This window comes from Cervus canadensis, chromosome 18 (genome assembly GCF_019320065.1).
Source record: "Cervus canadensis isolate Bull #8, Minnesota chromosome 18, ASM1932006v1, whole genome shotgun sequence".
Lineage (NCBI taxonomy): Eukaryota > Metazoa > Chordata > Mammalia > Artiodactyla > Cervidae > Cervus > Cervus canadensis.
In genome coordinates, this window is record NC_057403.1 from 9762954 (window position 1) to 9783283 (window position 20330).

The following is a 20330-nucleotide window of genomic DNA, read 5'->3' on the forward strand; positions in this document are numbered from 1 at the left end:
CGAAAAAAATAAAGTCTGACACTGTTTCCACTGTCTCCCCATCTATTTCCCATGAAGTAATGGGACCAGATGCCATGATCTTAGTTTTCTGAATGTTGAGCTTTAAGCCAACTTTTTCACTCTGCTCTTTCACTTTCATCAAGAGGCTTTTTAGATCCTCTTCACTTTCTGCCATAAGGGTGGTGTCATCTGCATATCCGAGGTTGTTTTATTCTCCCAGCAATCTTGATTCCAGCTTGTGCTTCTCCCAGCCCAGCATTTCTCATGATGTATTCTGCATATAACTTAAATATACAGGGTGACAATATACAGCCTTGACTATATATTGTAGTCCTTTTCCTAATTGGAACCAGTCTGTTGTTCCATGTCCAGTTCTAACGGTTGCTTCCTGACCTGCATATATAGTAGATGCTAAATAGTTAAAATGATTCTTGCTGCCAAGGTTACTACTATGAGACCTGTAAAATCTGTAGAACACTTAAAGTTCAAAATTAAGTATGAATTCTTTCCTTACTATTCTACCTAAGAGCTCTTCAAAATGGTCATTCATGGAGCAGAATTTTCAGCATTAGTAGTTGAAATAAGCTTGTTAAAAATATGGCACATTGGTCCCACTCCAGAATGTTTGGATTGGAATGTGTTTTTAAAAAATATTTCCAGCTTTTTTTTTTTTTTTTTGGATAGACAATTTATCCTGTGTCACATGAGTACAACGGTCAAAAATAAGTATGCCAATATTTATTTTATAATTCTTGATTATTTTATAATTCTTCTTCCTAGTCATAATATTTTCTGTAGTAGTTTATGGGTCATATGTTATCCTCTTTTTCTGGGGTTAAAAATATGGTGAAGTTACTACTGTGTAAAAATTATATTCTTGTGTAATAGCAGGCAGTCTCGTAAAGGAAAACCAGGTCTCTGAACTTGCTGTTTCCATCTTGGGTCACATAAGGAAGTCTTCCCACGGCCCCATGGCATCTGTACTTTGTGTTCCAGGGACGGCTGATGTCCAGGATGTGGCCATAGACTTCACTCAAGAGGAGTGGGAATGCCTGGACCTCGGTCAGCGGGACTTGTACAGGGACGTGATGTTAGAGAACTTCAGGAACCTGGCCTCCTTGGGTGAGGACAACTTCCTTCCAGAATCGCTTACCTACCCACGAGGTTTTGGCTCCTTCATTTCTAGAATGTCTTCTGAAATTGTCTGCTTCCCACAGTGGTTTCAGTTCTCTCTCTCTAGGGTGAAGTGAGTGTCTGTGAATTTAGACAGGAAGGCTTCATGATGATTTGCTATGCTGGTCAGCTTTGTCTTCCCTGATGTACTCTGCCTGCTTCGTTCTAGGTGAGTGGTAATTGTATACGTTCTGTGGGATTAAATAGTTGCACGCTCTGTTAATTTCACATTTACACACTTACTTTTGCCTTAGCAGCAGGTGACCAAAATCTCAGGATTTGATTGTTATGTATTTGTTAGTATTCTAGAGGTGCTTTGAATAAAGTATTTGGGGAAATCATTTTCCCGGCTGTATTAACATTCTCCCATGCATTCTCGTCTGACCTGAATACATATAGGATTGGGCACGGATGAATCTCTAAGAACACAAACATTCCTTTCTCTGATGAACAGGACTTGTAGTCTCTGGGCTGAATCTGGTCACCTTTCTGGAGCAATTGAACGACCCCAGGAGTATAAGGAGAGTGGAGACAGCAGCCATACACCCAGGTAGGTGTGAGTGGATGGAGATGATGAGTCAGATGAGAGGTCCAAGGAGCAGGGAGGAAGTCAGCCTTTGTTACCTGGTTTAGGAAGGTGTGCCTCAGTGGAAATGATTTGGGAAAACCTAGGTCTATTTCTGCTACTGTCAAAGAAATGGATCACCTGCCCCATTCTGTCTCTGAAATCATTCATGACTTGATCTCCAGTGATTCCTTTTTTCCATCACAGTGTGAGCTAAAAGTCTCCTCTTGGCTTGTCACAAACTGCATTCATTGGTTGCTCTTCCATTTCTTGGGGATCCTAGGAAAACTGTGCCATTTATGAGTAACTGTATGACGATCCTTTTAAAGTTTCTACCTCTAGATAAAAATGTGTGAGTGAAGTCGTAGACAAACTGCTAAACTCCTAGGAATACTAGGGACAGGTTTTTGTTTTCTGATTTATAACTTCCTATCCACTGGGAGCTAGATATAGGACCTTCTAAATAAATCTCAAATTCAAGTAATTTTTTTTTTGCTGCAGAAAGCAAAACCTGCTGAAAATCAAAGAATGCCCATCTCAGGTTTACTTCAAAGTTTCTCTTTTCCTTATATGATTTTATATTGAATATCTTACGTGCATTGGCCCCATTCTATAATGCTGACTACGTTAATATACTCAATTACCTCATCGAATTTTAAAATAAATTGGCATAAAAGCTTAGCACATTTTCCACCCATATTATTAATGGTTGATTCCAACTATAAGAATTTCTAGATTATATAAAGAAATCTTTTTTAAAAGTTCTAATTGGAATACAGCTGTTTTATAATTTTGTACTACTGTACACCAAGAAGAATCAATTATACCTATCAGCCAGTTCATTCAGTCTCTCAGTCGTGTCCCATTCTTTGCAACCCCATTGATGCAGCACACCAGGCTTCTCTCTCCATCACCAATACCTGGAGCCTGGTCAAACTCATGTCCGTCAAGTCCGTGATGCATACAGCAATCTCATCCTCTGTTGTTCCCTTCTCCTCCTCTCAATTTCCCTCGGCATCAGGGTCTTTTCTGGTGAGTCAGTTCTTTGCCTGAGGTGGCCTAATTATCGGAGCCTCAGCTTCAGCATCAGTCCTTGCAATGAATATTCAGGACTGATTTCCTTTGGGATGTAGTGGTGTGATCTCCTTGCAGTCCAAGTGATTCAGACTCTTCTCTAACACCTCAGTTCAGAAGCATCAGGTTTTCAGGACTCAGCTCTCTTTATGGTCCAACTCTCACATCCATATATGACTAGTGGAAAACCATAGCTTTGACTAGACAGACATTTTTCGGCAAAGTAACGTCTCTGCTTTTTAATATGCTGTCTAGGTTGCTCATACTTTTCCTCCCAAGTGAAAGGCTGTTGATGAATCATGCAAAGTCGCCGGGGTTCTTGGCCTCTGGAGAAGAAAAATTCAATCCGGGGCCAGAGACGGGGCTGGATCACTCAGAGCTTTTGTGTAATAAAGTTTTATTAAAGTATAAAGGAGATAGAGAAAGCTTCTGACATAGACATCAGAAGGGGGCAGAAAGAGTACCCCGTTGCTAGTGTTAGCAATGGAGTTACGTACTCTCCAATGAATCCAAAGAATGTCTGGAGCTTGTAAAGGCCTCACCAGACCTACTCCCATAATTTAAATTTTAAGATCAGAATTAGCCAGAAGGTTTAATGCGAAGACTGTGCTCAGGCAGGATATATTATTGTTATATAATCCTAAGGAATGTAGAGAAAAAAAGGGAAAAGTTTGTCCTTCCTTCCTCCTTGAGTATTCCAGAACTCTCTCTCCTTGGGGACCCCTAGACTTATCAACCTACCTAGGAAATGACTCTCTCACACGGAGCAAGTATCTTGTAATTTCATGGCTGAAGTCAACATCGGCAGTATTTTTGGAGCCCCGAAAAATAAAGTTTGTCAGTGTTTCCATAGTTTCCTCAACTATTTTCCATAAAGTGATGGGACTGGATGCCATGATCTTGGTTTTTTGAATATTGAGTTTGAAGCCAGCTTTTCACTCTCCTCTTTCAGGTTCATCAGGAGACTCCTCAGTTTCTCTTTGCTTTCTGCCATGAGCATAGTGTCATCTGTATATCTGACATTGTTGATGTTTTTCCCTGTATCTTTTTTTTTTTTTCCCCCTATATCTTGATTCCAGCTTGTGCTTCTTCCAGCCCACCATTTAGCATGATGAAAAGTGAAACTGAATGCTGCTCAGTCGTGTCCAACTCTTTGCGACCCCACAGACTATGCCGTCCATGGAATTCTCTAGGCCAGAATCCTGGAGTGGGTAGCCTTTCCCTTCTCCAGGGAATTGTCCCAACCCAGGGATCCACCCAGGGCTCCTGCAACATGCGCTGTGCATATAAGTTAAATAAGCAGAGTGACTATATACAGTCATGACATACTCCTTTCCCAATTTGGAACCAGTCTGTTGTTCCTCGTCTGGTTCTAACTGATTCTTGACCTGCATAGAGATTTTTCAGGAGGAGGGTAAGGTGGTCTTGTATCACCATCTCTTTCAGAATTTTCCAGTTTGTTGTGATCCACACAGTAAAAGGCATTGGCATAGTCAATAAAGCCAAAGCAGATTTTTTTCTGGAACTCTCTTGCTATTTCAGTGATCGAAGGGGTGTTGGCAATTTGATCACTGGTTCCTCTGCCTTCTCTAAATCCAGCTTGAAGATATAGAATTTCTCAGTACACATTCTCTTGAAGCCTCACTTGGAGAATTTTGAGCCTGCCTTTGCTAGTGTGTGACATCAGTGCAATTATGTGGTCTTTTTAACATTTTTTGACATTGCCTTTCTTTGAAATTAGAATGAAAACTAATGTTTCCCAGTCCTGTGGTCACTATTGAGTTTTCCAAATTTGCTGGCATATTGAGTGCAGCACTTTCACAGCATCAACTTTACGATTTGAAATAGCTCAGCTGGAATTCCATCACGTCCACTAGCTCTGCTGGTAGTGATGCTTCTTTAGACCCACTTTATTTCAGACTGCAGGATGTCTGTGTCTAGATGAGTGATCACGCCATCCTGGTTATCGTGGTCATTAAAATATTTTGTATAGGTCTTCCACATAGTCCTGACACCTTTTTTTAAGATCTTCTGCTTCTGTAAGGCCCATACCATTTCTCTCCTTTATTGTGCCCATCTCTGCATGAAATATTCCCCTGGTATCTTTAATTTTCTCGAAGAGATCTCTAGTCTTTCCCATTCTATTGATTTCCTTCCCATTTAGGTCTCCACAGAGCAATGAGTAGAATTCCCAGTGTTTCAAGCATATTTTCAAAGTCTCTCATTTAATTTCTCAAAAAAATTATTAAGTTTATCATATGTATAATGAGCTTCTTCAGATATTTTCCTATAATAAAGTGTTCTTTATTCCATAAAGTGTCCTTCACTTTATGAATAGTTCTCTGTCAATATCGTTAATTATATTTAGATTGAAGCATCTAATAGAACATTCTTGGAAACATGTTTGACAAGAAGTGGACGAAACAATTATTAGGCAGCTAGGATTTGTGAAAATGCTTGGTGTCTCCACTTAAGATGACTAAAAGCAAGAAGTCATCCTTAGGTTGCCTGTCTCCTCTTCATTTAGTGCTTCCTGTAGGTTCTTAGCCTGCTTCTCCCTCTGTCACACATTCCTTTGCCATCTCATTTTGTCCAGTTTTCTGCTTGTAGTCTCTGTTTTGAAGGCTACGGGCACATCGTTAGTCATCCTTCGGGTGCCTACACCTTGGTGCCTGAGATTGGTCCAGATGTTTGTGCTCTGCTCTGTGGTGGTTCAGGCTTCCTCCACAAGCATCCCGTTTACAGAGCCCTCCCTCACTCCCGTCCCCTCAGGATGTCTCCTCACTGCCAACCACAGTCCTCTGCCTGGGTCTGCTGTCCGAACCCCACAATTCAGCACCCAGCCCTTGTCTGCAGCGGTGGGCGTGCCTCTCAGGCTGGGTGGGCAGGGCAGGGGTCAGGCCCCCGTGTGCAGGTCTCACCCTGTCCTGCTGCCACACGCGGGTTGCCATGTTCTCTCCCACAGAGAATGAGGCTCTCCTCCTGTCCAAACTGAGCTCCCCGACGAGGGGCTTCCCCGGATGTGCAGACCGCTCTTCACTTTCATGTCCCCCCAGGGGTGCAGGCCCCATTCCACATCCTCTCCTCTTCCTTTTCCTTCTTTTTTCTCTTGTCCTACCTGGATCAGCAGGAATGTAACTGTCCTTGTAGATTTCCAAGGGCCTCTGCTAGTGTCTAGCTGGGCTCTGTGAGAAGTGTTCCATTTCTGATGTATTCTTGATGCCTTTGTGGAGAGAGAAGAAGTCCATGTCCTCCTAATCCTCTGGCATGTTTATCCTCCCTTCTCTATTTGATTTTTGAACTAATGAAAGATTCATCAGTTTTCTCTAAGTCTTTAAGGATATTCCCTGCGAATAGCAGGTAAGATTACTTATTATTTTCTATCTTTCAGGTGTGTCTCCACAAGACACCTGGGATTTGATGCCACAGAAACCAAGGATAAAAGATTTGTATCCAAAAGCAAACCTAGGAATATATGAAAGATTTCACCTCAGAAATTTCAATTTAATAAAACACTGGGAATATACGAGGGCATATGAAAGACAGACATGTTTATATGGACATAAAGAAATTGAGACAGTGACACATGAGGCAAACATTAGTGCAAAAAGAAATGAGCAACATGTGTCACATTGTGGAAAACACCAATTTCAGTCTTCAATATCTGCTGAGAAGCGTAAGTTCTTAAGAAAAGATTCACCTCAGCTTGAGAAACATACATGTTCTCTGAAAGGAAACGTGGTATATTTGGAAAGTGATTTAGTCTCTACTGCAAATACTCACTCAAACAATTCTGAACGTAGCCCTCATTTAAACATAGGTTCAAGCATGTCTGAACACCTGAAATTTAAAAATGAGGGACAAAACTCACCATATACTCAATTTGAGCGATCTGTGAGCAGGAAGTCATTATTCTTCCAGCAAAAGATATTTCCTCTCCATTCCACGATATATAGTGTTGATGATAATGGAAGAGATGTAGTCCAACCGCCATTGTTCAATGTACGTCATGATATAGCTAATACGGAACAGCTTTCCACGTGTAATAAAATTATTCAGGCCTTAAGTAAGAGTTCCAGCCCCAGTAATTATAAGGGTATTTATGGTGGATTGAGAAGGTATTCAAGCAATCAAACTGGGTATAAGGTTGAAGGAGACTCAAACCTTATGAAACGTCAGGGACCCGAATCTTCACACAGGGATTCTAAAAGTAATAAATGCAGAAATATCTCTTATCAGATGTCAGTTCTTTCTCTAAAGAGTATTCACACCGGAGAGAAGACTTATAATTGTAGTGAATATGGTAAAGCTTCTAATCAGTCTTCAGAACTTGTACAACAACAAACTGTTCCAAATTCACAGAAAGGACACCAATGTAAGATACATAGGAAATTCTTTATACCTCATCCAATCTAAGTAGACATAGGAAAATTCATGCAGGAAGGACATCTTTCAAACATACAGAATGTGACAAAACATTTGTCCATCACTCACTTCTTACTCAACATCAGCTTACTCACACTGGAGAGAAATGTTATAAATGTTCAGAATGTGGAAAAGCCTTTATTGCGAGTTCAAATTAGTAAGCATCACTGAATTCATATGGGGGAGAAGCGTTATAAGTGTACAGAATGTGGGAAGACCTTCATGAACAGTTCTGCTCTTACTGGACATCAGCGAATTCATACTGGGGAGAGACCGTATAAGTGTATAGAATGTGGCAAAGGCTTTAATGACAAATCAAAACACACTAAACATCTGCGAGTTCATACTGGAGAGAAACCTTATAAATGTACAGGATGTGGCAAAGCCTTTAATCAGAAATCAATTCTGACTAATCATCTGCGAGTTCATACTGGAGAGACCTTATAAAAGTACAGAATGTGACAAAGCCTTTAGTCAGAAATCAATTCTCACTACACATCTGCGAGTTCATACTGGAGAGAAACTTTAAAAGCATGAAGATTGTGGCAAAGGCTTTAGTCATAGTGGTCATCTCACTAAACAGCTGAGAACACACACCGGGGAAGAAAACTAGGAATGGAAGAAGTGATGAAAGGTTTGTCATAAGCATGCATCAGAAAACTTGGGAGTTTATACAAGAAACCTACGAAAATGATGTAACAAATATGTAGAAAAGTATTTAATCAAAATTCTAATGTAAAGAAACATAAGAAACTGCATATTAGAAAGTATTTCATCAATCCTCTTTTCTGAAGTTTCTCTGAAGGAGAATTACTATAGGGAGTACTCCATAGTTAAAACTCACAGAAAATGGATATATTAGCATGAATCGTAGATGTAGATTGATGTTTAGAAAGTTAGAATTATTAGCAATGGATGCTTGTTTATAATTACGTGATTTGAGATTATTAGAAGTGAATGTAATTCAACACTCAAATAATCCATACTATGCTTCACTTCTATAGTGTGTATGCAAACATAGGTTTTGGATGGTTTATGCTTGAAAGATTAGCCTTTTCATATTGTGTTGCAACCATTTCTATCTATTCTCCAATAGAAGATGAAGGATACCATAATGTAAAATGGACAATGAACATCTAAATGGAGGTGTTTGTCATTGATGTGAAATATCGGGAGGTTGCCATGATGTAAGTGATCATGGAATGTCTTCAAGTATTAAAGGAAGACAGAAGTTGGTTATAAATTTTCAATAGGTCTATCAATTGACTTGAAAGAGGAACACCATCACAGTTCACTACAATAGTGATGTACCTTTCAGCACAAGTCATGAATATTACTTGACAGTGTTGCAATAAAGACAGCTTCTGGGATAACCTAGAAATGTATTGGAAACCCTTCCTGGAAAAGGCAGACAAGTACTGTGTATCAGGTTTACTAATTGTTTCCTAGGCTTTGTTTGTACACCATAAAAATCAGAAAAATGATATCTTTCTCTGTACTTTTGAAATGTATTTAATCATGGATCATATCATGGATTACTAAAAGTTTTATGTCAACTATGTGTGAAATTCATACAAGGCTATTAGTAGAAGTGAATGGTTTTTAGTGTTTCAGTTGGTTGTAATGAATGAAATGTTAATGCACAACCAACAGAAACCTTCACAAGAAACTGTGGAAAATTCTTAGAAAGATGGGAATACCAGATCACCTGACCTGCCTCTTGACAAATCTGTATAGAGGTCAGGAAGCAACAGTTAGAACTCCACATGGAACAACAGACTGGTTACAAATAGGGAAAGGAGTACGTCAGGTGTGTATGTTGTCACCCTGATTATTGAACTTCTATGCAGCGTACATATTGAGAAATTCTGGGCTGGAAGAATTACAAGCTGGAATCAACATTGATGAGTGAAATAAAATAACCTCAGCTATGCAGATGACACCACCCTTATGGCAGAAAACGAAGAACTAAAGAGCTTCTTGATGAAAGTGAAAGAAGAGAGTCAAAAATTTGGCTTAAAGCCCAGCCTTCAGAAAACTAAGATCATGGCATCTGGTCCCATCACTTCATGGCAAATAGATGGGAAAAGAGTGGAAACAGTGGCAGGATTTATTTTGGGGGCCTCCAAAATCACTGCAGATGGTGACGGCAGCCATGAAATTAAAAGATGCTTACTTCTGGGAAGAATAGTTATGACCAACCTAGACAGTATATTAAAAAGCAGAGACATTACTTTGCCAACAAAGCTATGTCTAGTCACGACTGTGGTTTATCCAGTAGTCATGTATGGATGTGCGAGTTGGACTATGAAGAAAGCTGAGCCCCGAAGAATTAATGCTTTTGAACTGTGGTGTTGGAGAAGACTCTTGAGAGATTCTACAAGGAGACTACAAGGAGATTCAACCAGTCCATCCTAAAGGAAATCAGCCCTAAATATTGGAAGCACTGATGTTGAAGTTGAAACTCCAATACTTTGACCCCATGATGGAAAGAACTGATTTATTTGAGAAGACCCAGATGCTGGGAAAGATTGAGGGTGGGAGGACATGGGGCAACAGAGGATGAGATGCTTGGATGGCATCACAACTCAATGGACTTGAGTTTGAATAGACTTTTGGAGTTGTTGATGGACAGGGAGTCCTGGCGTGCTGCAGTCCATGGGGTTGTAATGAGTCGGACATGACTGAGGGTCTGAACTGAACTGAATGAAGAAAGAGACAGTATTCTTGACTACAGACTTCCATGGACAGAGGAGCCTGGCGGGCTACAGTGCATGGCGTTGCAAAGAGTCCAACACGATTCATCGACTAAGCACAGAATTGTCAACTGTATACACTGTTTCTATTAAAGACAGATCAAACCCATAGTTTTAATTTATTTTTATTAATCATGGAGCTGCTATTGGCACACGTATAGTAACCCTAAAATTGCATGTTTTCTGTAAGGTACTCCATGATTTCAGATCTATCTATGCAATTCCAGTCACTAGTTACATTAAACATCAGGTTTCATATGGCTTGGATTCAACAGTAACAATCGCTGTCACAAAAATTAAACTGTGACTTCCTTGGTGGCCCAGTGACTAAGACTCCTCATTCCCAATGTGGGTGGCGGGTGGGGGAGGTTGGGGTTGGAGGCTTAGGTTTGACCCTCATCAAGGAATTAGATCCCATAAGCCACAAGTAAGATCCGGCACAGCCAAATAAATATTTTTCAAAAAGAATTACACTAAGATACATTAGGAGGCATTGGAAACCGACATCTGGTGTAGCACCTAATCCCTCTTTAATAGCTTCATTGAATTTTTTGAATTATTCCTCCTTCCCGTGTTGCTGTGGCCCTGGATTACTTTGAGTCAGAACACTTCCTTTTTCCTGTATGGTCACCAACCGAGACTCCCCAAAGAACCTGTTTCTTGCAGATTCTTGCCCTCAGGCTGAAACAGAAACTACTCACTTGCTGTCCTCCCATTGCCCGGATAGTGGGTTCATGGTTCTGGTCATGGCAACCTGCCCCTGTGACAGGGAGGGAGGCAGCCAGACCCCTAGATAAGGGCTTGTCATCCTGTGATTCACGTCCCCTCAGAACTGCTATTATCTTTTCACCTGTAGCTTCGATGTGACACAGGCTTGGGGAACTGAGATTGTATGTGAAAACCTTTATTGCTCAGTTGCTAGTGATAAAACAACATCTAAAAGTTTATGCCAGTCATCTCCAAAGAGACTATTGAAATGCTTGAGGTAGGTTCTATTCCCCTATGTCCCTGGAGACAGACAGGGACTCACATGGAAGCAATAGGAAATACTGAGGTCTAAGAAAGGAAGGGAGTTTCATGTGTTTGCTTGTGTAGTTTGTCTCCATGAGACGACTTTCTACCTTCTATGCTCATTTTTTGTTTAGTTTTAATCATAAATGGGTCCTAGATTTTGTCAGAGTCTTTTTCTGCATCTATTGAGAGGATCATATGATTTTTGTCTTTCAATTTGTTAATATGGTATACCACATTGATTGATTTGTGGATATTGAAGAATCTTTGCATCCCTGAAATAAACCCAACGCGATCATGGTGTATGAGCTTCTTGACGTGTTGCTGAATTCTGTTTGCTAAAACTTTGTTGAGGATTTTTGCATCTATGTTCATCACTGATATTGGCTTGTAGTTTTCTTTTTTTGTGTTGTCTTTGGTTCTGGTATCAGGGTGATGGTGGCCTCGTCGGTAAGAGTTTGGAAGTATTCGTTCCTCTGCAATTTTTTGAAAGAATTTTAGAAGGACAGGCATTAGCTCTTCTCTGAATGTTTGATAGAATTCTCCTGTAAAGCCGCCTGGTTTTGGGCTGTTGTTACTTGGGAAATTTTTGATCACAGCTTCCATTTCAGTGCTTGTAATTGGGTTGTTCATAATTTCGATTTCTTCCTGTTTGTGTCTTGGAAGACTGAACTTTTCTAAGTTCATAATAATCTCTTATACCCCTTTGTATTTCTGCATTTTCCATTGCAACCTCACCTTTTTCATTTCTAATTTTGTTGATTTGATTCCTCTCTCTCTTCCTCCAGTATTCTTGCCTGGAAACTCCCATGGACGGAGAAGCGTGGTAGGCTACAGTCCATGGGGTCACAAAGAGTCGGACACCACTAAGCGACTTCACTTTCACTTTCTCTTTTTCTTGATGAGTCTGGCTAAAGGTTTGTCAATTTTGTTTATCTTCTCCAACCTGCTTTTAGTTTTATTAATCTGTACTATTGTTTCTTTCATTTCTTTTTCAATTATTCCTGCTCGGATGTTTATGATTTATTTCCTTCTACTAATTTTAGGGGTTTTTTTGTTCTTCATTTTCCAGTTGTTCTAGGTGTCAGGTTAGGTTGTCTATTCGATGTTTTTCTTGTTTCTTGAGGTAGGATTGTATTGCTATAAGCTTCCCTCTTACAAATCCTTTTGCTGCGTCCCATAGGTTTCGAGTTGTCCTGTTTTCATTGTTGTTTGTTTCTAGAAATTTTTTGATTTCCCTTTTGATTTCTTCAGCGACCTGTTGGTTATTTAGAAACATGTTGTTTAATCTCCTTGTGTTTCTGTTTCTTGCAGTTTTTTTTTTTTCTTCTTGAAATTGATATCTAGTCTCATAGTGTTGTGGTTGGAGAAGATGCTTGATACAATTTCAATTTTCTTCAATTTACTGAGGTTTGATTTGTTTACCCAAGATGTGGTCTGTCCTGGAGCATGTTCCATGTGCACTTGAGAAGAAGGTGTCTTCCTCTGTATTTGCATGGAATGTCCTGAAGATACCCATGAGATTTATCTCATCTAATGTATCATTTAAGACTTGTATTTTCTTATTTTCTGTTTTGATGATCTGTCCATTGGTGTGAGTGGAGTGTTAATGTCTCCTATTTTTATTGTGTTACTGCCAAATTCTCCTTTTATGTCTGTTAGTGTTTGTCCTATGTCGTGTACATAGATATTTACAACTTTTATGTCTTCCTCTTGGAATGATCCCTTGATCATTATGTAGTGTCCTTCCTTATCTCTTGCAATATTCTTTATTTTAAGGTCTATTTTGTCTGATATGAAGATTGCTACTAAGCTTTCTTTTGCTTCCCATTTGCATGGAATATATTTTTCCATTCTCTCAATTTCGGTCCGTATCTGTCTTTAGCTTTGAAGTGGGTTTCTTGTAGACAGCATATACATGGGTCTTGAATGTGCATCCATTCAGCCAGTCTGTGTCTTTCAGATGGAGCATTTAATCCATTTACATTTAAAGTAACTATTGATATATATGTTCCTATTGCCGTTTTCTTAATTGTTTGGGCTTGATTTTGTAGATCTCTTTTCTTCCCTTGTATTTCTTGACTATACAAGTCTCTTTAACATTTGTTGAAAAGCTGGTTTGCTGGTACTGGATTCTCTTAACTTTGCTTGTCTGAAAACCTTTTTATTTCTCCACAAATTTTGAATGAGATCCTTCTGGGTACAGTAATCTTGGTTGTATATTTTTCCATTTCAGTGATTTAAGTATATCCCGCCATTCCCTTCTACCCCACAGAGTTTCTGTGGAAAGATCAGCTGTTGTGTGTGGGGGATTTTCCCTTGTATGTTACTTATTGCTTTTCCCTTCCTGCTTTTAATATTCCTTCTCTGTGTTTAGTCTTTGTTAGTTTGATTAGTATGTGTTGGTGTGTTTCTCCTTGGGTTTCTCCTGTGTGGGACTCTTTGTGTCACCTGGACTTGGTTGACTATTTCTTTTCTCTGTAGGAGTAATTTTCAACTATAATCTCTTCAAAAAATTTCTCATACCCTTTCCTTTTCTCTTCTTCTTCTAGAACCCCTATAATTCAAATATCGGTGTGTTTGATATTCTCCCAGAGGTCTCTGAGACTATCCTCAGTTCTTTTCATTCCTTTTACTTTATTCTTCTCTTCAGAAGCTATTTCTGAAGATAAAATAGAACCATTTTATCTTCCAGCTCACTGATTCGTTCTTCTGCGAATATCTGCTATTGATTTCTTCTAGAGTATTTTTAATGTCAGTAATTGTGTTGTCTCTATGTGTTTATTCTTTAATTCTTCTCAGTTCAGTTCAGTGGCTCAGTTGTGTCCACCTTTTTGCGACCTCATGAATCGCAGCACGCCAGGCCTCCCTGTTCATCACCAACTCCCGGACTTTACTCAAACTCATGCCCATCGAGTTGGTGATGCCATCCAGACATCTCATCCTCTGTCTTTCCCTTGTCCTCCTGCCCCCGATCCCTCCCAGCCTCAGGGTCTTTTCCAATGAGTCAGCTCTTCGCATGAGGTAGCCAAAGTACTGGAGTTTCAGCTTCAGCATCAGTCCTTCCAGTGAACACCCAGGGCTAATCTCCTTTAGGATGGACTGGTTGGATCTCCTTGCAGTCCAAGGGACTCTCAAGCGTCTTCTCCAACACCACAGTTCAAAAGCATCAAATTTTCGGCGCTCAGCTTTCTTCACAGTCCAACTCTCACATCCATACATGACCACTGGAAAAACCATAGCTTTGGCGAGATGGAACTTTGTTGGCAAAGTAATGTCTCTGCTTTTCAATACGCTATCTAGTTTGGTCATAACTTTCCTTCCAAGGAGTAAGCGTCTTAATTTCATGGCTGCAGTCACCATCTGCACTGATTTTGGAGCCCCCCCAAAAATAAAGTCTGACCCTGTTTCCACTGTCTCCCATCTATTTCCCATGAGGTGATGGGAGCAGATACCATGATCTTAGTTTTCTGAATGTTGAGCTTTAAGCCAACTTTTTCACTCCCCTCTTTCACTTTCATCAAGAGGCTTTTTAGGTCCTCTTCACTTTCTGCCATAAGGGTGGTGTCATCTGCATCTCTGAGGTTATTGATATTTCTCACGGCAATCTTGATTCCAGCTTGTGCTTCTTCCAACCCAGCATTTTAATTCTTCTAAGTCTTTGTTAATTGATTCCAGCGTTTTCTCCATTTTTTTTTTCAAGGTGTTTCATCATCTTTACTGTCATTATTCTAAATTATTTTTCAGGTAGTTTGCATATTTCCTCCTCATTTATTTGGACTTCTGTGTTTCTAGTTCGTTCCTTCTTTTGTGTCTTATTTCTCTGTCTTTTCATTATTTTTTATTTTAACTCACTGTATTTTGAGGTCTTCTTTTGTCAGGGTTCAAGGTTGAATTCTTTCTTCCTTTTGGTTTCTGCCCTCCTAATGTTGGTCCAGTGGTTTGTGTAAGCTTCTTATAGGGTGAGAGTTGTGCTGAGTTTTTTGTTTGTTGTTTTCCCTCTGATAGGCAAGGGGAATGAGGTGGTAATCCTGTCTGCTGATGATTGGGTTTGTATTTGTGTTTTGTTTGTTGCTTGGATGAGGTGCCCTGCACAGGGTGTTCCTGGGGGTTGGGTCTTGTATTCAAGTCGTTTCCTTGGTGTGAGTTCTCACTATTTGATACTCCCTAGGGTTAGTTCTCTGGTAGTCTAGGTTCCTGGAGTCAGTGCTTCCATTCCAAACGTTCAGGGCTTGATTTCTGGTCAGGAAGGAAGTTTCCACATGTGATTTGTCATGACATTAAGTGAGACTAAAACAAATACCCCAAGACAATAAACCCAAGATGAACTGCAGGCAAATGGCAGCTACAAAGTCAGGCAAATAATAATTACAGTATGGAATATACACATATCCATATACACCCTGGGGCAAACTCAAAACAGCCCAAAAAAAAATGAAGTACAGTAGATTGACTCAGCCAACAAAGGAAAAGAGAAAACTGACTAGTTAAGAACAAAATTAACTAAAGCACAAACTGGAAATGAAAACTGAAGCAAGGTACCAAGGGGGGAAGAAAGAAATGAAAATAAAACTAACAAATATGTTGAGAGGAAAGAAAAGAAAGAGAAGAAAGAATAGATATGCAAAGCTAAATAGAGGTAGATAATGATTTACATACATTAAGGATTAACTGCAAGTTGGAAAGAATAGTAGGAAAAGCAAATAAATAAATAAATGTAGAAAAAATCATAATTAAAAAAAATTAAAATTAAAAAGAGAGAGAGAGGGGGGAAAAAAGTAAAATTCCACAGAACTGCTAAAGCCCAATGTAGAGGCATAGGTTTATAAGAATAAAAAATGTGACTGAAAAAATAATTATAATAATAAACCTAAAAGGCTTAATAAGATTTCATAGTGCCAATGAAGTTGACAACTACAACAGATTGGGGAGGGGGGGCGAGGGGGCCGGGGAGGAAAGAAAAAAATTTCAAAAGAATCTACAGAACAAGTCAAAACATAAGAATCATAAATATTTTTCTGAGTCACTGCTGTCAGAGTCCTTTCCCTCGCTGGGTGTCCCAGACGACCTCACCTCCCTAGGAGCATCCCTAGGATGCTCTCCCATACTATGCTGATCTCTGGACCAGATGTGGGATCTGCTCAGATTCAAATCTTGTCCTACTCTTGTGTGTTCTTGCCTTGAAGGTCCATAGCTATCAGAACTATTGCATTTTCTTTAGTGGATGGTCTCAATGTCCTTTTATATATTGCATGGACAAGGTCGGCCTAGTTGATCATGTGGATTTAATCCGCAGCTTGTAGAGCTGGTGGGAAAGTTTTGGGTCTTCCTTAGGTACACTGCCCCCTGGGTTTCAACTGTGTTTTTTATCTCTCCTCTGCCTGTGGGTCATCCACTGGGGTTTGCTCCTGAGGCTGCCCTGGAGGACTTGGGTTGCCCCGGTGAGGGCCAGCTGTGGAGGTGCTGCAGCTGCTTGGGTCTCAGGGGTTCTGGCGGCACCAGGTACTCAGGGGAGTTGGTGGCTGGAGCAGCAGGAAATGCAGTACTCTAGAAGGGTGTGGCAACCAGTATTGGCCAGGACACTCCAGTATTCTTGCCTGGAGAACCCCTGACAGACAAGCCTGGCAGGACACAGTCTGCAGGGTCACAAAGAGTTGGACAGGACAAAATGACCCTGTGTGCATGGACACTGTTTTTTGGCCTGTGGCAGCTCTGCCCCAGTGAGAGTTGAGTGTGAAGGGGGCGCAGCTGCTTGGCTTGCAGGGACCCTGGTGACGCCAAGTGTGGAGGGACATGAACTGCCTCCGCTGCAGGAGTCAAGGCCCTATCACAGTCTTTTTTTGAGGCTCTTGTAGCTGGCGATCAGCAGGCCTCTCTGGTCAGTCTTTCCCCATAGCTCTGCCTGTTCAAACACTTAGAGGGCTCCATTGCCTGGGGTCCTTCTCTGTTCTTCAGCGGGTCAGGCACATGGAGGGGCTGCCCTGGCTGGGGTCTTACTCTGTAGATCAGCGTGTCAGGCACTGAAAGGGGCCCCCTGGGTGGGGTCTTACCCTGTAGTTCAGAGGTCAGGCGCGATTGATGGGCCAGATTCTCTATTGTTCAGCTGCGGATGCCGGTGTGTGGGGAGAGAGAGGCTATGGTGATGGCTCCACCTCTTATGTGTGACTAACTCAGCAGTTACCGCCTTGCTTCCATGACTGCCTGACTTTCCTCTATAGGAATTTCCCACCACAGTCTCCCCCCTCACATCTCCTGCATCCCTCTCTCTGCAGTCAACAGCAGTCCTCGCCCTGGGATTGCTCTACAATCCCTAAACTCCAGCTCCCAGCCACTGCACCTTCCCGGGCACCTGCATCCCTGTCTGAGGCATGCATGGCTGCAGCAAGGACTGTCTGATTCTCATTCCCTTTAGGCTGCCACAGATCACCTCTTTCACTCTCAGCCTTGTTTCTTCTCTGACTCAGACAACTGCCCCATTGTGGGGAGCAGACCCCTGCTTCAGTTCCCCCACCCGCCAAGGGCAGGTCCAGTCCTACTAACACTCCTGTTTTCCCCCTAGTTCCTTGATCCTGTCGAGTTTTGCATGGTTCTGTATATTCCTTTCCACTGGTCAGGTACTCCTGTCCACTCTCAGCTGGAGTTGTCCATGCACTTCCGTGTCTGAAGGTGTATTCCTGATGTATCCGTGGAGAGAGATGTATTCCACGTCCACCTACTCCTTCGATATCTTGTTCTCCTTCATTGTAGTTTTGATTTGCATTTCTCTAGTTAGTGATGTTGAGCATATTGCATGCAGCCTTTCCCCATGTAAATGTTCCTTTTGGAGGATTAGGACTTCTGTCCATTTATTGAGTGGGTTGTTCGTTTCTTTGATATTAAACTTTCAAGTCATAAAACACATATGCAGTCATTCTATGCATATCACTAGGTGAAAGAAGCCCATCTGAAAATGCTACAGAAATATGATGTTTACCATATGACATTTTATTTTCAGCAAATATAGCTATGGTTTTTCCAGTAGTCATGTACAGATGTGACTTGTTGTTGTTCAGTCGCTCGGTAGTGTCTAACCTTTTGCAACCCTATGGATTGCAGCACACCAGGGTTCCCTGTCCTTCATCATCTCCCAGAGCTTGCTCAAACTTTTCCCACTGAGTCGGTGATGCCAGGCAACTGTCCAAACCATAGTGTCTTCCCTGGTGGTCCAGGAACTAAGTCCTCTCCCTTGGATTGCTCCAAAATCCTTAAATACCAGCTTTTAGAATCACCAATGCAGGGGGCTGGGTTCAATCCCTGGTTAGAGAATTAGATCCCACATTCCACAACTAAAATTTGCTGCTGCAGCAAAATCTCCCACGTGGCTCCAAGATCCTCCATGCTACAAGTAAGACACAACCAAGCCAAAGAAATAAATAAGTGTGGTTTTTAAAAAGAACTGTATCACTGGGGAGAATACTAAAGCAAGAAAAAATAATTTCAACATTTCATGCACACAGACATACATTAAAATATACTTACTAAGAGTATTAAAGTAAATCTATTCATGTCAATTAAAGAAATGAAGATTATTTTTAATGGATTAAAATATACACATCTACTTGTGAAGGATATTCTTTGTATATTTTAAATACCTTTAGCATGCAAACATACACAGCAGTATAAGGTAAGTTAGAGCTTTTGGTTCTGACACTTTTCTTTATTGAAAAACTATCATTTCTGTTGAGCTGTATGTTTTGCCACAGTTGAAAATAGATTAGCACCAATATGAATGTTGTAAATATTTTGATGGAGAAGGAAATGTCAATTCACTCTGGTATTCTTGCCTGGCAAATTCCATGGACAGAGGAGCCGGTGGGCTGCAGTCCATGGAATCGCAACAGGCAGACATGACTAACGACTAAACCACCAGAACCAAATATTTTGAAAAAATACAAAAATGTGGTCAGAAGACTGTGTCTGTGATATGCACGTGGCGTGGACTGGAAACCACACCTGGGCTTGAATAATGAAAATCGCCACTCCCAAAATCTGGTATCTATAGTCAACACAGGTGAGTGTTCATTCTCTAAAGCAAAGAGAAATCAAGAAGATGGGGAGTTTTTCCATTAACTATGAGTGTTTCCACACATTCCTTATTCCTTTTTTCCACAACCTCGTTTAAAGAGAGAGGAAAGAAGTATGAACTTCATAGCCTCATGATGTCAGAGAGAAATCTCCAGAACCAGTGGGCATCAGACGTCATGGTGTAAATGGATCACATGAAAGATGCATTATCACTGCCTGGGCATTTTGGAATTAACAAGGAAATTATAACTTGAATCTAACATTTAAAAATGTCAATTTTATGCAAATTTCATTTCACGTATATACCCCTGTTTAGTATCCTAATAATGCATTTGAACTAGGAAGTCTTAGTAATGCAAACGACAGCATCTCCTAGTTTTCTTTTTATTTCTGAACATTTTCTGAAAAACTCTGGACCACTGAGTTGAGTCACTGGGCTTCCCAGCTGGCTCAGTGGTAAAGAATCTGCCTGCCAATGCTGGAGACGCAGGTCCGATGTCGGAGATGAGAGAACCCCTGGAGGAGGAAATGGCAACCCACTGCAGAATTCTTGCCTGGAAAATCCCGTGGAGAGAAGAGAATTGGTTCTATGTATCATGGCACTTTCAGACTCTGTTTTAAATATCTATATTGCATCCAGGTGGTAAGTCATCACTTCAATTCCCAAAGTCCCTAAAATCCCAACACCAAACCACATCCCAGTGGGAGGGAGGATAGGAGTGACTCCCCATGCTGATCTCTCGCAAAAAGAATATTTTCAACAGTTGAAAGTCGTGGATTCACGTTGAGAATTCATCATGCTCCATAGAAAGTGAGGATGCAGACTATGGAGAAAAGGCTCTGGGACACAAGGAAGTAGTCTAAACGGCTGGTCTTCACTATTACAAGAGGAAATGGAGAAAATTAAGATGATAGAAATGCCCGGGAAGACAAATTAGGAGCAGAGAGCTAAACGCTTGCAGATTCTCATTCCAGGCATTTCAGGAGGAAAAGCAGATGCAGCCCCAGACCCAGGACAGGATATTGACCTGAGAAGCTGCCATTTCCTCTTCTTCCTCCTGTTCTGTCTTCTCTGGGGATGTTATGCTGCAAACGCATTTCTGAGTTTTGAGAAAATACCTTTGAGGGCATCCACACAGCTCTTTAACCTGCAACCACCGCTCCTACAGACAGAAGGACCTTGAAAAGCTGAGAAGACTGACCTATCCTGACCTGTGTCAGAAGAGATTCAGGAACAATCACTTCCTGCCTGGAGACCGGCC

At 40.9% G+C, this 20330-nt stretch overlaps 2 protein-coding genes across 2 annotated transcripts in view; both read left to right on the plus strand.

Annotated features, from left to right (window-relative positions):
* Window positions 1–20330, plus strand: part of LOC122420399 (zinc finger protein 737-like) — a 494626-nt gene that overhangs the window by 124527 nt on the left and 349769 nt on the right. The gene's annotated exons all lie outside the window — the stretch shown is intronic.
* Window positions 972–20330, plus strand: part of LOC122420482 (dynein axonemal heavy chain 5-like) — a 53146-nt gene continuing 33787 nt past the window's right edge. The window contains exons 1-3 of the mRNA XM_043435606.1: window positions 972–1122; window positions 1628–1723; window positions 5437–5501. Coding sequence (XP_043291541.1) covers window positions 972–1122; window positions 1628–1723; window positions 5437–5501 — 312 coding nt within the window. The remainder of the gene's footprint in view (window positions 1123–1627; window positions 1724–5436; window positions 5502–20330) is intronic.